A 19,991-nucleotide genomic window follows, 5' to 3' on the forward strand; every position below is an offset into this window, starting at 1 on the left:
ATCCATTTTAGCGGAAAAAAATAAAACATTTCAGAGTAAAATTTTTATCTGGCTTGTCTTGAGAAACAAGTTGCATACAAAAGAGAAGAGATGGCTACCTCTATGTTGTTGCTATTTTAGCATATAAATTTTATTTTTAAGAAAAGATGGCTATCCATTTGATATAATTTTCATCCACTCTCCATGGTATATGTCTGATCATCAAGAATAATATGCTATCATTTCTTATTATTTTTATATTATATTGTATTAGATAGCTTGATAGCCTGTTAGCACGTGCATGGCATGTGCCTAAATTCCCTAGTTCCTGTATAAGCACAAATTCCGTATCGGATTCGGATCCGGGCCTGTACTGGAATCGGTCCAAACATTACTCGTTTACCTGCCGACCGCCTTATGGGATAAGAGGCGGTTAAGACTATGGGATAAGAGCGCTCGAGCTGCCCTACTCGGCGACCCTAAAGGCCTAAACCCTTTTCCCCGTTTCGATCTTGAGAGGGGAGAGTGGCAGCAGCGAAGAGAATCCAAAAGAAACCCTAGATTTTTTCCGAGGAGGAGGGAGGAGCGGCTTCGAATCGGTAAGACTCCATCAGTTCGATCGCTTCGTAGATCGTTAGTGAGAAGTAGGTCTAGGTTATTGTCTCTACACCGGGGATTAGGGTTCCATGCTATTTTTAATCATTCTCCATTTTCGATTTTGTATGCATTTCTCTTCGTAGATTCTTGTTTTTGGTTATGTGGATAGGGAAAGAGGAGGAACAATCAATAGTTCAGCCTCCATCTTAGTCCGGGATTTTATTTTTTAGATATTTCTGCGTAGATCCTTTCTGAATTATTGCTTCGGGAATGCTTTTAACTCGAATATGGGGTCTTTTTCATTGTTTTGATTGTTATTTTGATCCAATGTCTCGGTTTTACTTCGTTTCCATGTGTTATGTGGTAGGTTCAGGCCTTTGCTCGTTTTTTGAGCATAGAGGCCTTTGCTTTTCTATCACGGAAAAAAAGGTGATTTATATGGAAAAAAATGGAGAATAGTGTGTCTACCTCGTGTGCCCTTTCCTCTGGTATGCGTTCTGCTGCTTTATTCAGTTTATTTTGTGTGTTATTGCTGTATAAGTTTTCTTTTCCTTTGTAGACTAATTAGGTTCATGCAACGCCTTTTTTGTTAATTTCTGACGTCTTTTTCTTCGACAACTAGATTTATTTCTTTTTCCTTCTTGTGGATGTTTGGATATACTTTGCTGAAATTTTGGTTGGTCGTTATATGTGCAGCTGCAGTCGGCTTTTGAGCAACCATGGCCCATCTGGGAGGTGGTGCCGAAGCCCATGCTCGGTTCAAGCAGTATGAGTACCGTGCTAACTCATCTCTTGTTCTGACCACTGATTCTCGGCCCCGTGACACCCATGAACCCACCGGAGAGCCAGAGTCTCTGTGGGGCAAAATTGATCCTAAGCACTTTGGGGACCGGGCATACAGAGGGAAGCCTGCTGAGCTTGAGGAGAAGATCAAGAAGTCGAAGAAGAAGAAAGAGCGGGAGCCATCACTTGACACAGATCAGAGGAAGGACAGCAAGCGGCGGCGCATCCAGGAGGAGAGTGTCCTCTCGCTTGCTGATGATGCTGTGTACCAGCCAAAAACCAAGGAGACTCGTGCAGCATATGAAGCGCTGCTCAGTGTGATCCAGCAGCAGTTTGGTGGGCAGCCGCAGGACATCCTCAGTGGAGCAGCAGATGAGGTGTTGGCTGTTTTGAAGAATGAAAAGATTAAAAATCCTGACAAGAAAAAGGAGATCGAGAAACTCTTGAATCCCATTTCAAACCAGGTCTTTGATCAGCTCGTCTCGATTGGTAGGCTGATTACAGACTATCAGGATGGGGGTGATGCTGCTGGATCGGCTACTGCAAATGTTAATGATGAAGCACTGGATGATGATATTGGAGTGGCAGTGGAGTTTGAAGAGGATGAAGAGGAAGAAGAGAGTGATTTTGATCAGGTACTTACACGTAATAACATTTTTCTGTCCATATTTTTACCTCAATTTTCCCTTCGAATAAATTAATAAGTAATGATTGTTGCCTATATATGCTTAGGTCCAGGAAGAATCAGATGATGATGATGATGATGAAGGTCAGGAATCCAATGGTGCTGGAGCTATGCAGATGGGTGGAATAGATGATGATGAAATGGAAGAAGCCAATGAAGGGCTTATGATAAATGTTCAGGACATTGATGCCTATTGGCTTCAGAGGAAAATATCTCAGGCATATGAGGATATTGACCCACAGCACAGCCAGAAGCTTGCGGAGGACGTGCTCAAAATACTTGCTGAAGGTGACGATAGAGATGTTGAGAACCGGCTTGTGATGCTGCTGGACTATGATAAGTTTGACCTCATCAAATTACTTCTCCGAAACCGGCTCAAGATTGTGTGGTGCACTCGCCTGGCCAGGGCAGAAGATCAAGAGCAGCGGAAGAAGATTGAAGAAGAGATGACAGCTATGGGTCCAAGCCATACTGCCATCTTGGAGCAGCTGCATGCCACAAGAGCATCTGCAAAGGAGCGCCAGAAGAACTTGGAGAAGAGCATAAGAGAGGAGGCTAGGCGATTAAAAGATGACCGTGGCATCGGGGATGGGGATAGGGATCGGAGGGTCATTGACAGAGATATGGAGAATGGGTGGTTGAAGGGCCAGCGCCAGTTACTTGATCTCGATAGCATTGCTTTTCATCAAGGTGGCCTTCTGATGGCAAACAAGAAGTGTGAGCTCCCTCCAGGATCTTATCGAACTCCTCACAAGGGCTATGAGGAAGTCCATGTGCCAGCTTTGAAGCAAAAAGCATTTGCCCCTGGTGAGGAGCTCGTGAAGATATCTGCGATGCCTGATTGGGCACAACCAGCCTTTGAGGGGATGAAGCAACTGAATAGAGTGCAGAGCAAAGTTTATGAAACTGCCCTTTTTTCCCCTGAGAACCTACTTTTGTGTGCTCCAACTGGTGCTGGAAAGACTAATGTTGCTATGCTCACCATTCTTCAACAGATTGGTTTGAATAGAAAGGATGGGGTTTTAGACAACAGTAAATATAAGATTGTTTATGTGGCACCAATGAAAGCTTTGGTTGCTGAAGTTGTTGGAAACTTGTCTCATCGCCTGAAATCTTATAATGTAGTTGTAAAGGAACTCAGTGGAGACCAGACACTCACTCGCCAGCAGATTGAAGAAACTCAGATTATTGTTACCACACCTGAAAAGTGGGACATTGTCACCAGAAAATCTGGGGACAGAACGTATACACAGCTTGTGAAGCTGCTTATAATTGATGAAATTCATCTTCTACATGATAACCGAGGGCCAGTGCTTGAAAGTATTGTTGCAAGAACTGTTAGGCAGATTGAGACAACCAAGGAACATATTCGACTTGTTGGCTTGTCAGCTACTCTTCCAAACTATGAAGATGTAGGACTATTTTTACGTGTTGATCCGAAAAAGGGTCTTTTCCATTTTGACAATAGTTATAGACCCTGCCCTCTTGCACAACAGTATATTGGTATAACTGTCAAGAAACCTCTGCAGAGATTTCAGTTGATGAATGAAATCTGTTATGAGAAGGTTATGGCTGCTGCAGGAAAGCATCAAGTTCTTATCTTTGTTCACTCAAGGAAAGAAACAGCCAAGACTGCTCGTGCAATAAGAGACACAGCTCTGGCTAATGATACATTAGGTCGGTTTTTAAAGGATGACAGTGCAAGCCGTGAGATTCTTCACAGTCAAACAGAATTTGTTAAAAGCAATGATCTCAAAGATCTCTTGCCATATGGTTTTGCAATCCATCATGCTGGAATGGCAAGGGTGGACCGTGATCTTGTTGAGGAGCTTTTTGCAGATGGGCATGTACAAGTGTTGGTTTCAACCGCCACTCTCGCATGGGGTGTTAATCTACCGGCACATACAGTAATCATAAAGGGGACCCAAATTTATAATCCAGAGAAAGGAGCATGGACTGAACTAAGCCCTTTGGATGTCATGCAGATGCTTGGTCGTGCAGGAAGGCCTCAGTATGACTCGTATGGAGAAGGCATAATCTTAACAGGACATAGTGAATTGCAATATTACCTCTCACTTATGAACCAGCAGCTTCCTATTGAGAGTCAGTTTGTATCAAAATTGGCTGATCAGTTGAATGCAGAGATTGTTCTGGGAACAGTTCAGAATGCTAGAGAAGCGTGCACCTGGATTGGGTACACTTACCTGTACATTCGCATGCTCCGGAATCCTACTCTTTACGGTTTGCCAGCAGATATATTGGACAGAGACAAAACATTGGAAGAAAGAAGAGCAGATCTGGTAAGGCTTATCATTCCTTCACCCCCCCCCCCCACCCCCCTCCCCTTGCTCTTTCATATGCATGTAATCCTCACCATTTTTTGATAAACCTGGATGTAGTTGGGTGCCATTTGAACGTAGTCTGTCAGTGTCAAATGAAGAGTCTGCATAACTGGTTTAGGAGGGAAAAAGGAGAACATCTTCTGGCTGGGAGTGTCTATTTCTGTCTTTCGTTGGCTTTCAAACAAAGCATCATGTTTCTGTATACCAATTTACACGTTTGTGGAACCTTTTAATAAGGGTTTATTGTTAGTCCTGTGATGTGAACGGTACATTGCAGTTTAGAACTAGCATATTGTACAGAATTATGCATTGAAAGCCATATGATTCTATCACCCACTTGACTTCTTCACTTTTTTAGATCCTAATGAAATAGGAACTTGATGAGTCGATCCGCCTACACGTCTTGCTTTTACTTCTATATCGGGAGTTACTCCATGTATTGCTTGACGTTTTTTGATCAGCACATTCCCTGTTACCAGTATTGTTCTCTGCTGGCAGTTTCGTTGCCTAAAATAAGGTGTTTTTTTAGATATTGATGCATATGGTTTCTTGCTATGAAACTCTTTTATAAGGGAGTCTTCCACTTGATGTTGTTGGACATTTTCTTCAGTTTGTATTACTTCTGTTACATCCTTTAGTTTTTGTATGCATAAATTTTGTGATCCTAGTCCTAGTGTGGCAGAGATACTTCACTGCGATTTTTCATTGCTTGGTTGCATTTGGATCTCATGGACTGAGTGCAGCTTTTGGTTGTTAAGTTTTATAGGAGTGTCTGTTTGTTTAGTAGGAACATGTTGGGAGCCATACCTTTACATTTCTCTTTGTTAATTTCTGTTTGTTTTTGTCTGCTGCAGATACATTCTGCTGCAAATGTATTGGATAAAAATAATTTGACCAAATACGACAGGAAGAGTGGGTACTTCCAGGTGACCGATTTAGGTCGCATTGCAAGTTACTATTACATAACTCATGGGACAATATCCACGTATAATGAGTACCTGAAGCCGACAATGGGTGATATTGAGCTTTGTAGGTTATTCTCACTCAGTGAAGAATTTAAATATGTGACAGTGAGGCAAGATGAGAAGATGGAACTTGCTAAGCTCTTGGACCGTGTGCCTATTCCTGTCAAAGAAAGTTTAGAAGAGCCCAGTGCAAAGATCAATGTTCTGCTGCAGGCATATATATCGCAGCTGAAACTTGACGGTCTTTCATTGACATCTGATATGGTTTTCATCAGACAGGTATTTGTTTTGGTTTTGTCTATTCATATATGAATTTTTATTTTCATGAATATAATTCTTTTTGCCATCTCTTTTCCTAACTGCAACTCAACTTTTGATTCTTTTTGCAGAGCGCAGGGCGTCTTTTACGAGCTCTGTTTGAGATCGTGTTGAAGAGGGGGTGGGCTCAGTTAGCAGAAAAGGCTTTGAATCTGTGTAAAATGGTCAATAAACGCATGTGGAGTGTTCAGACTCCATTGCGCCAATTTTCTGGTATTCCAAATGAAATTTTGATGAAACTTGAGAAAAAAGATTTGGCATGGGAGAGGTACTACGACCTCTCCTCACAGGAGATTGGAGAGTTGATTCGTTACCCTAAGATGGGGAGACAACTTCATAAGTTTATACACCAGTTGCCGAAGCTGAACCTTGCAGCACATGTTCAACCCATCACTCGAACAGTTTTGGGTTTTGAACTGACAATAACGCCTGATTTCCAGTGGGATGATAAAGTCCACGGATATGTGGAGCCATTTTGGATTATTGTTGAGGATAATGATGGTGAATACATCCTTCATCATGAGTATTTCATGCTTAAGAAACAGTATATAGATGAAGACCATTTCCTGAGTTTCACTGTGCCAATCTATGAGCCACTGCCACCTCAATATTTCATACGGGTGGTATCAGATAAATGGCTTGGCTCTCAGACTGTTTTACCCGTGTGTTTCAGACACTTGATTCTACCAGAGAAATACCCCCCACCAACTGAGTTGCTGGATTTACAACCTTTGCCAGTGACTGCTTTGAGGAATCCTTCATATGAAGCTCTCTATGACACATTCAAGCATTTCAATCCCATCCAAACTCAGGTATTTACTGTCTTATACAACACCGACGACAATGTCTTGGTTGCAGCTCCAACCGGAAGTGGGAAGACCATATGTGCAGAGTTTGCATTGTTGAGAAATCATCAAAAAGCATCTGAGGGTGTCATGCGTGCTGTATATATTGCTCCTATTGAAGCTCTTGCAAAGGAAAGATACCGTGATTGGGAGGAGAAATTTGGAAAGCGCCTTGGCATTCGTCTCGTGGAGTTGACAGGTGAACCAGCAACTGACCTAAAACTGCTCGAGAGAGGTCAGATTATAATCAGTACTCCAGAAAAATGGGATGCTCTCTCTCGTCGGTGGAAACAGCGCAAACACATTCAGCAAGTCAGCCTTTTCATTGTCGATGAGCTTCATCTGATTGGGGGAGAAATAGGTCCTGTCCTGGAAGTAATTGTTTCCAGGATGAGGCGTATTGCGAGTCACATTGGCAGTAACATCCGGATAGTAGCACTTTCAGCTTCACTTGCAAATGCGAAGGACCTTGGAGAATGGATTGGTGCTACTTCTCATGGACTTTTCAATTTTCCACCTGGTGTACGGCCGGTTCCATTAGAGATACACATTCAAGGTGTGGATATAGCAAACTTTGAAGCAAGGATGCAGGCAATGACAAAACCAACATACACTGCTATTGTTCAACATGCAAAGAATGGAAAACCTGCCCTGGTATTTGTACCCACAAGGAAGCATGCCAGGCTGACTGCGCTTGACTTGTGTACTTACTCAAGTGCGGAGAGTGGGGAAAAACCTCTATTTTTGCTTGGTTCTGAGATGGAAATGACGACTTTCATTTCAGGGATCAAGGATGACTCATTGAAAGACACACTTCCCCTGGGTGTTGGCTACTTGCATGAAGGTCTTAGTGACTTTGATCAGGAAGTTGTAACACAGTTGTTCCTTAGTGGAAGGATCCAAGTTTGTGTTGCAAGCAGCTCTCTGTGCTGGGGAAGGTCATTGCCAGCGCACTTGGTTGTGGTTATGGGAACCCAATATTATGATGGCCGAGAGAATGCTCATACTGACTACCCCATCACTGACCTGTTGCAAATGATGGGTCATGCCAGCAGACCTCTTATAGATAATTCTGGGAAGTGTGTTATCTTGTGCCATGCACCTCGCAAGGAGTACTACAAGAAGTTCCTTTATGAAGCCTTTCCTGTTGAGAGTCATCTGCATCACTTTCTGCACGACCATTTGAATGCTGAAGTAGTTGTTGGAGTTATGGAGAATAAGCAAGATGCTGTAGATTATCTCACTTGGACTTTCATGTATAGGAGGCTTAACAAGAATCCAAACTACTATAATCTGCAAGGTGTTAGCCACAGGCATCTTTCAGATCACCTTTCTGAGCTCGTGGAGAATGCACTGAATGATTTGGAATCAAGCAAATGTGTTGCTGTTGAAGAGGATATGTACCTTAAACCTCTGAATCTTGGCTTGATCGCTTCATATTACTACATCAGTTACACCACAATTGAGCGATTCAGTTCATCTTTGACTCCAAAAACTAAGATGAAGGGCCTTCTGGAAATCCTGGCATCCGCTTCAGAATATGCACAGCTTCCAATTAGACCTGGTGAGGAGGAGTTGATTAGAAAGCTGATTAACCATCAGAGGTTTTCCTTTGAGAACCCCAAATGCACGGATCCTCATGTTAAGGCAAATGCGCTGTTACAAGCTCACTTCTCAAGGCACACGGTGGTTGGGAACCTAGCAGCAGACCAGCGAGAGGTGCTCCTATCTGCTCATAGGTTGCTTCAGGCAATGGTTGATGTGATCTCTAGCAATGGATGGCTTAGCCTTGCTCTTTCTGCGATGGAGGTGAGCCAGATGGTGACCCAGGGCATGTGGGAGCGTGATTCAATGCTTCTGCAACTTCCCCATTTCACAAAGGAGTTAGCCAAGAGATGTCAGGAAAATCCAGGAAGAAGCATTGAGACTGTTTTTGATCTAGTGGAGATGGAGGATGATGAAAGACGGGAACTCTTGCAGATGTCTGATTCTCAGCTGCTTGACATTGCTCGATTTTGCAACCGCTTCCCCAACATTGATATGACATATGAGGTGTTAGACAGTGAAGATGTGAGGCCGGGGAAAGATATTACTTTGCAGGTTACCCTGGAACGTGATCTAGAAGGGCGATCTGAGGTTGGATCAGTTGATGCTCCAAGATATCCGAAGTCCAAAGAAGAAGGATGGTGGCTTGTGGTGGGCGATAGTACAAATCAGTTACTAGCTATAAAAAGAGTGTCGCTGCAACGGAAAGCCAAAGTCAAGCTTGTTTTTACTGCCCCTTCAGAAGTTGGAAGGAGGACATACACGATTTACTTCATGTGTGATTCCTATCTCGGCTGTGACCAGGAATATAATTTTACTGTTGATATTGATGATGCTGGAGGTGATGGGGGTAGGAGCGACTGATTTATTTCCATGGTGGCTGAAAATGTTGGATGTTAGTGGAGCCTTATCGAACCCTACTTACTACGTAGTTACATAGTTTGCGGTGAAATGGTTATATTTGGTCTCTAGCCTTCATTGGTCGTGATTAAGATCTACATGTTCACATTATTGTTGTTTCTTAATGCATAATGAAGTTTGGTTTGTGCTATTTGCTTGGTAATTTTCTGGGTCTTTTATAGACTGGATGAATTTTCTTTTAGTATATTGTTGTATTGGGATAAAGAAGGTAGTAATTGTTGCTTGTTAATGTCTTGCCAAGAAGATGATGGCTCTGGCTGAGATGGTTTTGTCCTGCGTTACGAATTCATCCATTTTGTTGTGGCTGGCATTTTTTCCCAAGTTGAAACTGTATTTGGTTCTTAATTTGTCATATTCTTAGTTATGAATGTGTATTGTACTACGTTCTTTCTGAGCCAGATGCAACTTACGTCTGGGAAGATATCATTTTGAGCCGCGGTTCCTTATGGTATAAAATGTTTTGAGCAGTGCCGTGCTTCTGTCGTCTGAGCTCGTATGGATGGTTCTGTATTTGATGCAGACTGATGGATGATCTAAAAGTCTGGTCAATGATGAATGTTGAGAATTTGGAGTGAGTTCTCCAAACTTCGGAGCTGATGGCAAATTTCGCATCTGCAAGATTTTATGGCCATTTTGGACTCGAAAGTCTTGAGAAAGCATTATGCTAGCTAAAACATCTTCTTTTCAGGCATTTTGACCTGAGTTTTTGTTACAATTTTTCTATAAGCTTTTTATTTGCGATTTCCCAGGTGCAATGTTTATTTATTTAAATTTTCTTTTAAACAAAAGAGATCATTACAACCTACTGCTAGTGGCGGCAGCAAGCCCTCTAGATTGAGCCTCTCACGAAACTCAGAATGCTCAGCTTTGATATAGAAAAGCTTATTATGATATTAGAAGACTCTGATTAAGTGGGGGAAGATGCCTTGGCTCATGATTTAGAGCACAGAGGTGGAAAAGATTGATAAGGTGCTTGAAGGATCCATCTGATTGCACATCATCCTCTATCTATTCCAAAAACTACTGGATTTCCATGTTTGTTGGATCAATCTCCACCATTAGGGCGTCGTGGGTGCTTTGGTGAACCATAACTTCAATATCAATGTGGAACACCACAAATCAGACTGGCTTTGATGTCAAATAGTGCATTTTTTCTATCCGAGAAAGATCTATCTAACAAGGGAGCAGCAGTAAGATAGGAAGAACAAAGAACTCTAATAGAATGATAGAGAACATACTAGAAATTCTATTCAATTGAAGATGCTCTTTATAGTGGCTAGGTATCCTTATTCATAGTTGTAGAATTTATTGAACCGACTGATAAATATAACCATATTTGTTTCTTGTTAAAAAGATAGAAGAGTTTTAGAAATAAAGAAAAAAGTAATATTTGCTACGTTATGCTAGGATTTGATTTTATGGAAATGTGTAAAGTTGTTGCAGGAATAAAAAATGTTCCTATAATATGCCTCTTTGACTAATTTTGGTATCAGCTTCTTCAAAATTTATCTAAATTTTACTCACACTCGCATTATTTAATTAAATATTTAGGACTAATTTCCAATCTATTATAGCCTTTTAGAATTGATTTTGGCCCGAAGCTAATGTTGAACCCTTTTACCCCTTTGGCCAACCTTTAATATGTATTGGTTCAAATATATGTCAATCATATGCACCGCTCTTATTCATGGGCGGATAGATGTGTGAATCAACATTCGAAAAAAAAAAGAAAAGAAAATATGAGTGGATTTTCTATAGCTTAGCACTGTTTGAAAAAATGAGGTGTATTTAAAAGAACAATGTAAGTGAGTCGCTGTCATGCTTACACACTAAACATTATTTGAAGTTTGTATTGCAATCACCTCTGCTATCTTGGTCATCAGAAGCTATCTTTCAAAATAGTCGTTGATGCAAATGTAAATAGATCAGTCTATGAACTTTAATAGAATACTAAGAATGTAGGACTTTTTAATAGTTATTCTCATAATGTAAGAAACTTTTATGCAAAAATCATTAATTTTTAACAAAATCAAGCACAATTCATCCAGCTACCAGCTTAGAAAAGTTTTGGTTCACGCATGCATATGCGCCCTTTAGATAAGAACTTTTCTAGTAAGTCAAGTGGTACAACTCATGGGGACACCATATCATTATAACATATTATTAATTTCCATTTATCATCATCACGTGACGCGCACGTGACTGAGCCTATTAATTCATTGGCGTTGCCGAGACCAGAGGCGGGATAGGCTTCGTTTGAATTCAAACCTCTCTCTCTCTCTCTCTCTCTCTCTCTCTCTCTCTCTCTCTCTCTCTCTCTCCCCCCCCCTCCCTCCTCCTCTCTCGTCTCGGAGCAATGGAAGACCCATCCATGTCGACGGATCCGGAGACGGCGTTCTTGGCCTCGAAGCAGGTGACGGGGAACGAGTGGGAGCTTTACAAAGAGAACGTCCGGCCTCTGAAGCGCGGCCGCAACGTCCAGATCCTCAACCAAGCCCTCCGAGCCCAGCACGACCACGGCCTCAAGAAATCCCTCCTCCAGACCCGCAGGTCCCTTTCTTTCCCTTGGTTTTGGAGGTGATATAGGGGGTTCATAGAGATCTTTGGTCTGATACCTCTTCTTTGTTGAGGTCAGGGGGATGATCCAGGCCATCGAGGAGTACAAGGGGGAGGATCCTCTTCAGCCGTGGCTCGAGTGAGTGATTCTTTGCTTCTTGAGATTAGGGTTTCTTGGTTGGTTGAAAGATTCCATCAGTCACCTTGATAAAGATGGTATTTTTAACCGTTTCTTTTGGTGGATTATTGGGATAAATAATATTAGAAAGAAATTATGCCTTTTCTTTATTTGGATATCTATCGTTCTTGGTGTACGGAGATTTGATTGAAGTGGGCGATCAGAAGTTCTCAAATCACTGACAAAAAATTAGTCGTCTTTAAAGAAGATCGTCACAAGCTGGTTCTATTAGTCATCCTTAATTTCCGTATTCACTAATCTCGTTTTGGCCATTTTAAAATTTCTTTTGTGATTTTGTAGTTGCAATTGGATTGAAGCCTAATTTTTCTGGTGCTTGAAAGAGGGGGAAAAGTTTTTTAATTTTTTTCTGTAAAAGATTAAGATTGCATGCTTTTCCATCTGATCTTACTTGACAACTAAAACTGAGATCTTGTGTTGCATCCTATGAAGCTGCATCAAATGGGTTCAAGAGTCATTTCCCAGTGGAGGCGAGTGTTCAGGGCTCATTGTGATTTATGAACAATGCGTGCGTGCGTTTTGGCATGATGACCGTTACAAGGATGACCTACGCTATCTTAAAGTGTGGATGGAATATGTAGGTGCCGTGCTAACTTTCTTAACTCCCGTTTCATTTTTCTCTCTTTTTTTCTCTCTTTTTAGTATTGGAGGTCCATACAGTGCTGCCTTATATATATGTACGTACAATATGTATGTATGTATGCATGCATGCATGTACTAAGTATGTACTCATGCAAGCATATTCGAATGTATGCATGTATCTTTGTATTTTTGCATGTATGTATGTGTGTATGTGTGTTTATGTAGATATGTATGCACGTGTATATGTATGTTGAATAATTTCGATCGGTTCATGACCACATTTCAGGCAGAGAACTGTGCTGATGCTGAAGTAATATATAGTTTTCTTGAGGCAAACCAAATTGGGCAAAGCCATTCTATCTATTACTCCTCATATGCGTTGCACATGGAATCCAAGAATAAATTGAGAAAGGCTGATGAGATCTTCAATCTTGGTATATCAAGGTGACTCCTACAGAACTCCAATATAATTGCTTTGTGCATTTTGTTCATTTTCTTGTGGATAATAAGTCTTGATATTATATTTAGAAGCCATTAATGAAGAGTAGATAAGTCTAATCAGCTAGTTGATTCAGATAACTATCCTTTTTCAGGTGTATGTAAAATAAAGAAGAATGACAAATTGATGTCAAATTAATTGGAATAATCTACTCATGGTAAAAACCTTCCAATAAAGCACTGTATCAGGAAGAGAAGCTAGAAGTTAATCACCATGACAATAGATAAGTGAACATGGTTCCTTCATCTTTCCCGCCTCATGTATGGCGTTGACAAACACTACTACTTCTGATGCTTATTGAATTGTCCTTTCAAAGATCATCTTTTATTTGGGTTTCAGAACTTCTGTGTGTGGGATCCCGTCAAGTTGTGGCCCACATTGACAAATGGCATCAATATAGTCCAAGTGGGAGAATATTGGATCCTGTTTAATTAGAGCCTACATTTGACAAGTGTCAATTGTAAATTCTGATGATCTCAAGGGCTTAAATGATATTTTACAGTGGTGAAGAGTCATCTTGATGAGGGGTGACTCTTCACAGGTGTAACCGCCTATGGCGTTTGGTCTCTGGAGAAAGCTATAAATAGCCTGTCAGACCCCTTCTCTAATACACGCATTAAAAGCTCTCTCTCCAAAAGACTTTTCTGCTAATCTCTATTTAGATTAGAGTTATTTTCGGTTGATCGCGATTGCGGATCAGATTTTACGCATCTTAGAGTTTTAAGATGGATTTAGCGAATCAAGGTATGATCCTATTTATTGAAGTTTAATTTTCATCAATGGTATCAGAGCGGGAATAAATCCTAAATCCCAAAATAGATCAAACCCATTTTGTTTGAAAAACACAATAAGTAGAGAGCCCATGTTATTTAGACAAGTGAATGTAACTTTGGTTAAGCGATGTGGGACTAAACCTCTACCTTGAGATGGAGGCCCCTTACCCATGTCACTTAAACTAGTGGATGCTACTCTTGGTGGGCAATGTGGGACTAAACTCTTCACCCATCGTGCCTTCTTTGAGAATGGAGGAGAAGAGTGTGTTGTTAGGGCTCTTGGTTATACCAAGACCCGTGACAACCCATCCCTTCGCTCCCACTGCCCAACTTGGACTGAGAGAACCAACCTCCTCCATAGGCCCCACATGCAAGTAATTGGGAAGTCAGAGAACCAGCCTTCTTTGTTTTGGTTCTTAAATATTATATTCTTCCCAACGTAATCCATCTCTCCTTTCTCTTCTTTGAGATGTTCGGATGAAAGACAGTAAGAAGAAGATAATGAGGGGAGAAAGGGGGGTTTGGGGCAGTTGGTCTCCCCTTTTTTATGAGGTGGCCGGAGAGGCCACCAATGGCGGCCGTGCCACCGTGCAAAGGGGAGGTCTTCTTCCCGTCGGCCTTCAAAAAAGAAAGGAGAAAAGAACTGCATTTACTGGCAGTTCTCCTGTCGATCGCCGGCGAACCAACGGTCGGATGCATGGGGAGAAGGCGGCGGGCCGCCGTCCAAAGGATTTCGGCGGCCGCCGCCATCGTTTAGGCAAGAAGGGGTCATCGGTTTTGGCCCCTTCTCCTTTCGATCGTGAGTAGGAAGAAGAAGGCATTAAGAGGTTTCGGGTTTTTGGGTTGAATTACCAACAGTTCTCCTCTCGATCGCTGGCGAACCAGCAGTCGGATGCATGGGGAGAAGGCGGCGGGCCGCCATCCAAAGGATTTCGGTGGCCACCGCCATTGTTTAGGCGAGAAGGGGTCACCAGTTTTGGCCCCTTCTCCTTCCTATCATGAGGAGGAAGAAGAAGGCATTAAGAGGTTTCATGTTTTGGGTTTCAACCCGAAAATCCGAAACCTGAATTCGTTTGGCCAATAAATTGGGATTTGTAGTTATGACCCTGATAGTATATTATTTCACAAAAGGGACTTCCATAATTTATTTTTGAACCCTATAAGAAAATTTCATTACATAAAGGTCCTCAAATATATTTATTTGGTCCCTTTACTAAAGTTTCATTACAGAACAGTACTCTGATAATTATGTATTGCTCCCTGTAATGAATTTTATTGCTTAAATGATCCATTTGGAGGCCATTTTTATGATGGATCATAATTATTTAAATTGTTCATTGTTTTCATGATAAAGGGGTAATACATGCATAAGACAAGCCAAAGCATCTTATGTAGGAAAGACAAAGATGATTAAATTTTTTGCATATTTGTCGTGACGAGCCAAAGCATTTCATAAATTTTTGAATGCTTTAATTTAGTCAATAAAAGATCTTTTATCATTTTATCACCATCTCATGAAATTGAACACTTGCATCATACATAATGATCCGGCCCCAAAGGAAAGTCATTATACAAGGTTAATGATGGGATGAAATAATGTTATTAGTATGATATTTATGATTAAATCTTTTTGCCCAAAGATCTTGAATTCTTCATTAATATTGAACGATATCTAGTGAAAATATCCATTGAATAACGGTGTCTAAGAAAAGCTTGTCAAAAAGGCCTACGTGCCTAAGAAAGGCTGGTACTTAAGTGAGCCTAGTGTACCACCATCGATTTGGAGCTGATCTCGCTGTTATTTTTTGGATTTTTCAACTAGACATCTAAAGTTCATTAATTATCATACTTAATGCATTAGTTTTATCATAAATGGGTAAATCATGTAAAGATAATTTTTGATTTATTTACTAAATTGCTAATATGGGTTTGTAATTTAGATAAGGTTTTAGCGTAATTATAACATGCATATTGATAGTAAGCATATGTTTTGCAGCTTTATTCTCGACAGTTTTTTCTCAATCCATATCACGCATCCCAATACTTAATGGTTCAAATTTCTTGAAATGGAAAAAAAGACTGACATTTACTTTAGGGTGCATTGATATTGATCTGGCACTTCGTAAGGACATGCCACCTGTCCCCACGGAGAAAACGATGTCGGAGAAGAAAAAGTTGCATGAGAGGTGGTAGCGGTCAAACTGCTTAAGTTTTTTACTCATACAAAATCATATCTCCAAAAAGATAAGGGGCTCAATTCCTGATTGCAAAACTGCAAAAGAATTCTTAACAACAGTGGAGGAGCAATTTGTGAGTTCAAAGAAAGCCCTTGCCAGTACTCTAATTTCAATATTTGCTTCCTTAAAGTATAATGATAATGGTGACATACGCAAGCATATTATGGAATTGCGTGACATCACTGCCCAATTAAAATCATTGGAAGTAGACATGTAAGAGACTTTTCTTGTATACTTTGTTCTTAATTCTCTGCCTATGAAATATGCACCATTTAAGATCTCATACAACACACATACAGAAAAATGGACTATGAATCAACTTCTAGCCATGTGTGTTGATGAGGAGAAGAGAATAAAGCAAGAGAGGCAATAAAGTGTTTATCTCACCTCTCATAAGAAAAAAGGACATAAGAAGATCAGTGGTACCAGCCATCATATTCCTGTTAAGAAGAAGAAAATGAAAGTATCAGCCAAAGTGATTGACAAAAGGCAAACAAAGTGCTTCTTCTGTAGAAAACAGGAACATTTGAAAAAGGACTGCACCAAGTACAAGAAATGGCTCGAGAAGAAAGATATTTTTCTTTTTCCATTGCTTCCGTCAAGTTGTGGCCCACATTGACAAATGGCATCAATATGGTTCAAGCGAGAGAATGTTGGATCCCGTTTAATTAAAGCCCATATTTGACAAGTGTCACTTGTAAATTCTGATGATCTTAAGGGCTTAAATGACATTTTACAGTAGTGAAGAGTCATCTTGATGGGGGGTGACTCTTCACGGGTGTAACCACCTGTGGCGTTTGGTCTCTGGAGAAAGTTATAAATAGTTTGTCAGACCCCTTCTCTAATACACGCATTAAGAGCTCTCTCTCCAGAAGACTCTTCTGCTAATCACTGTTTAGATCAGAGTTATTTTCGGTTGATCGTGATTGCAGATCAGATTGCACGCATCTCAGAGTTCTAAGATGATTTTAGCGAATCAAGGTATGATCTTGTTTATTGAAGTTTAGTTTTCTTCACTGCGATGATGGTTACTGGATGTCTGTTCCCAACAAATTAGAAATTTCTGGGCAGTTTCAGCTGAAGCTTTGGGCAAAACATGCAGGAATGCTCTGAATTTAATGCTATTAGTCACTGCCGCAAAGCCTGTCATGGGGGCTAATTCAGTGAAAGAGAGAAAACGTATGATGCTGATGCACAATCCAACATTATTAATATAATCTGATATTTTCTAAAATATTTTTTCACAGCCTAATGTTGCTGAAACCAAAGAAAACCTGTCCGTTTGTTATGTGTTTTCTTCTTATATCTAATTATTTATTATTGTTTATTCTCACATCCTAGGAAAGCAAAACCATTGGAAAAGTTAGAAGCTGTGTACAGGACATTTCTTGTACGAATAACCAAGAAACAGGGTGCTGTTGATGTATGACATTCAATGCTCTCATTCTTTAATTCTTTGTTTGATCATTTTTCAGCATGTGGTCATTTTTTTTGCTTGATATAGGATGAACAACCAAATAATCCCTTGCCAGTTCGAAGCTTTGGAACTGTCCTGACAACAGGAGAAGCTAGTAAGTTTTCATAAAAAATTTAGTGATTTGTACATGGCAATACTAACCTGATTCCAAAATGCCAGGAAGACAGCCTGCAGAAAATTCTGATCTCACGAAAAGGAGGACAAAGCTACAGAGGTGAGCATCTTTTCAGTAGTAAGGGTCAAGTTCTGCCCATCTAACTGGTAGTTAAACCTTTATTTGCAGTTTTATAGACAAGGAAAGGTTTAATTATTCATCATTTCACCATAGTTCAGTAAGCAGTGCCTTTCTACATCTATGAAATATGGTTGCTCCACTACAGCCCATTCACTTCGAGAGTTCATTTTACTCAAGCCACAGCAGACAATATACATTCATCATAACCACTTAATTTCATATTCTCTCTCTTTATGATTTTCTCTAAACTCTGTATATTACAAGATACCAAATTGATCACTGCAGAGTTTATTATCGTTATATGAACCTTTCAATACGGAGTTTGTTTTTTGGTACAATCTGGTTATGGGAGCACTCCTGTCAGTAGTTATAGTGATAAAACTGAAAACCTTTAATGTTTTGCGGTTCTGAAACTTGAGTCACAATCCATGAGAAAATCATCATTTGAAATATTACATTAATCTAAATTGCACCTTAAATTCTTATATGTTTTTTTTACCTTATGTCCAATGAAATGTGACTTTGTTGCTTTTGTTTAAGCTCTTTTTTAGTTGAGTTTCTTCTGAATTTTCTATATTATATGTTTTTCACTGCAAATCTTAAAGCCAGATCATGTGTGCTCATACTCCTTGTACTTATCAAACTCTTTGTTTTGTAAAATCACAAATCTAGAATTAGTATTTTAGCATTCCTATTATGAAATCATGCTTGTGAATGCCTGCTTATTTTGTCGGATATTTGCTTTGTAATCTCAAAGATCCAAGTTGATTTATTTTGTTATCATATTCATATTTTTGTGCTTCCACAGGCTTGATTCTAATAGACCCCTTTCTATTTACAATGATGCTAACTCTGGAGCAAGTCATCACTGCAATAATGATGAGAGCAAGGAGAACTCCTGGCACATTCTAGGAACCCGATCAGACCGGAATAAGGAAAATACTTCAGTCCCTGCCAAATGGGTCTCGTATAAGGTTTGATTCTCTCTGCTCAAAGTCTATTTGGTTTATCATGTATGTTTCAGTTGGTATAACTTTTAAATAATTTCTTGATTTTTAACCATCAGATTCCTCAGAAAGTGAGTACTAGAACAGGGCTGGCAACATCAAGCACTCGTATTGAGGTGTATATTGATGAGGAACGTGCAGAGTATGTCATTCCCGAAACATTAAAAGATTTCATGCTTGTGCAATTAGATTTTTATTAAAAAGACTCAGCACTACAGAACTAATAGACAACAAGATAAAAGAATTGTTAGTGATGTTATAAAACAAATGAATAGAGTTATTGAAGTGATCCTAGCATAAGCTACTCTAAACGAAGTAGGTGCATACTATGGAAGGAAAAAAATAGGTAACTCAAATCCACTCAGTTTCTATTATAGCTGTGTCTAGATATTATTAGCAAGGATCCTAAAATTTCCTTCATCAAGATATATGCATTCTTATTCTGTATTTTGTATCTCATTGTCAATTTTGTACTAATTCGAGTTTTGTCTGAACAGTTCTCCATCGATGGATGTCGCCAAGAGTTGCAAGCCTTCTGTATTGAAGCTTAGAAAAGCAACTAGCCAAAACCTCAAGAAGTAAGCAATAGATGGAGAGTTTCTTTTCTATTTATTTTTTTTGTTGTGGCTGACATTCTGATTCAGCTTTCTGCTTACCTTGAACAGGGAAACTGAACTGTTGAAAGAAGATCCATTGCGCAATTTCCCTCTGAATAGTCTGCGATAATTTGGATCTGTGTTTCAGCATCAATCCGACATGTCTGTACTCTTATGAATCTGCTTACCTTGTCCAAGGAAACTGAACTTCTCGAAGAAGATCCATTGCACAGTTTCCTTTGAATTGTCTGATATAATCGGCGTCTTTCAGTACCAGTCGAACAAGTCTGCTTTCTTATGATGGTGTTATGTTGTTGATTGATGATTTGTGTTTTTTTTCTTCCATTTTTCTCTTTTGTTCATGTTTTCATGCATCCAGCTTTTATCTCCAAATCTGGTTACATTTATATTTGTCCAGGGAATCTACTTTGTAAACTTTGTGGATGTTATGCTGGCACTATTGAATTATTGATTCAAATTTTATTTTTTTTCCTTCAATGTAGTGTCTTCTGGGAAAATATCTACAATGGTCTCCTTACAGAGTTTGTATACCTTGCACAAAAGGTTAATCAGATTGACACATGAAGGATCCATATTAAGCAAGCAGATATGCTGCCTTAAAATATGAGACTCGTGCTCTGAAATTGAGTCCCTGGTACCATTACTCTTGGGCCTGTCTCCATGGTTGGTCCCTTGGTAAGGAACAATTTCTCATGTATGATCTTCCTGCATGTTGTCTACATAGTAATATAATGCTTCAAAATTTAGATATAGCATATGTTGCTGGAAATTCGACCCGGGGGTGACCGCAGGCTGAGGAGGAGGAGCTCCGGCTGGTTGTGCGGCGGCGGAC

At 40.0% G+C, this 19,991-nt stretch overlaps 2 protein-coding genes across 4 annotated transcripts; both read left to right on the forward strand.

Moving 5' to 3' along the window:
- The first annotated feature begins 405 nt into the window (after window positions 1-405).
- LOC103722894 (DExH-box ATP-dependent RNA helicase DExH12-like) lies at window positions 406-9,110 on the forward strand. Of its 3 annotated transcripts, none has more exons than XM_039128193.3 (6): window positions 432-578; window positions 944-1,064; window positions 1,273-1,994; window positions 2,092-4,344; window positions 5,241-5,630; window positions 5,741-9,110. In XM_039128193.3, exons 3-6 carry the CDS (start codon window positions 1,296-1,298, stop codon window positions 8,921-8,923), a joined length of 6,525 nt encoding a protein of 2,174 aa, XP_038984121.1. In that variant the 5' UTR covers window positions 432-578; window positions 944-1,064; window positions 1,273-1,295; the 3' UTR covers window positions 8,924-9,110. The 3 variants fall into 3 exon arrangements, with proteins under 3 accessions (XP_008811841.2, XP_038984121.1, XP_038984125.1); XM_039128197.3 differs by having other exon boundaries at window positions 950-1,064; XM_008813619.6 differs by lacking the exon at window positions 944-1,064 and having other exon boundaries at window positions 406-578.
- Window positions 9,111-11,219: 2,109 nt separating this feature from the next.
- On the forward strand, window positions 11,220-19,636 carry BUBR1 (BUB1-related (BUB1: budding uninhibited by benzymidazol 1)). Its single transcript, XM_008813620.5, has 11 exons — window positions 11,220-11,530; window positions 11,616-11,675; window positions 12,165-12,309; window positions 12,601-12,758; window positions 17,165-17,246; window positions 17,328-17,394; window positions 17,460-17,514; window positions 18,344-18,509; window positions 18,602-18,684; window positions 19,040-19,120; window positions 19,208-19,636. The coding sequence occupies exons 1-11, from the start codon at window positions 11,337-11,339 to the stop codon at window positions 19,266-19,268; spliced, it is 1,152 nt and encodes a 383-aa protein (XP_008811842.2). The 5' UTR covers window positions 11,220-11,336; the 3' UTR covers window positions 19,269-19,636.
- The last annotated feature ends 355 nt before the right edge of the window (window positions 19,637-19,991 follow it).

Source organism: Phoenix dactylifera, chromosome 2 (assembly GCF_051530095.1).
Source record: "Phoenix dactylifera cultivar Ajwa chromosome 2, Ajwa_hap1_PhDact_Kaust_v1.1, whole genome shotgun sequence".
Lineage (NCBI taxonomy): Eukaryota > Viridiplantae > Streptophyta > Magnoliopsida > Arecales > Arecaceae > Phoenix > Phoenix dactylifera.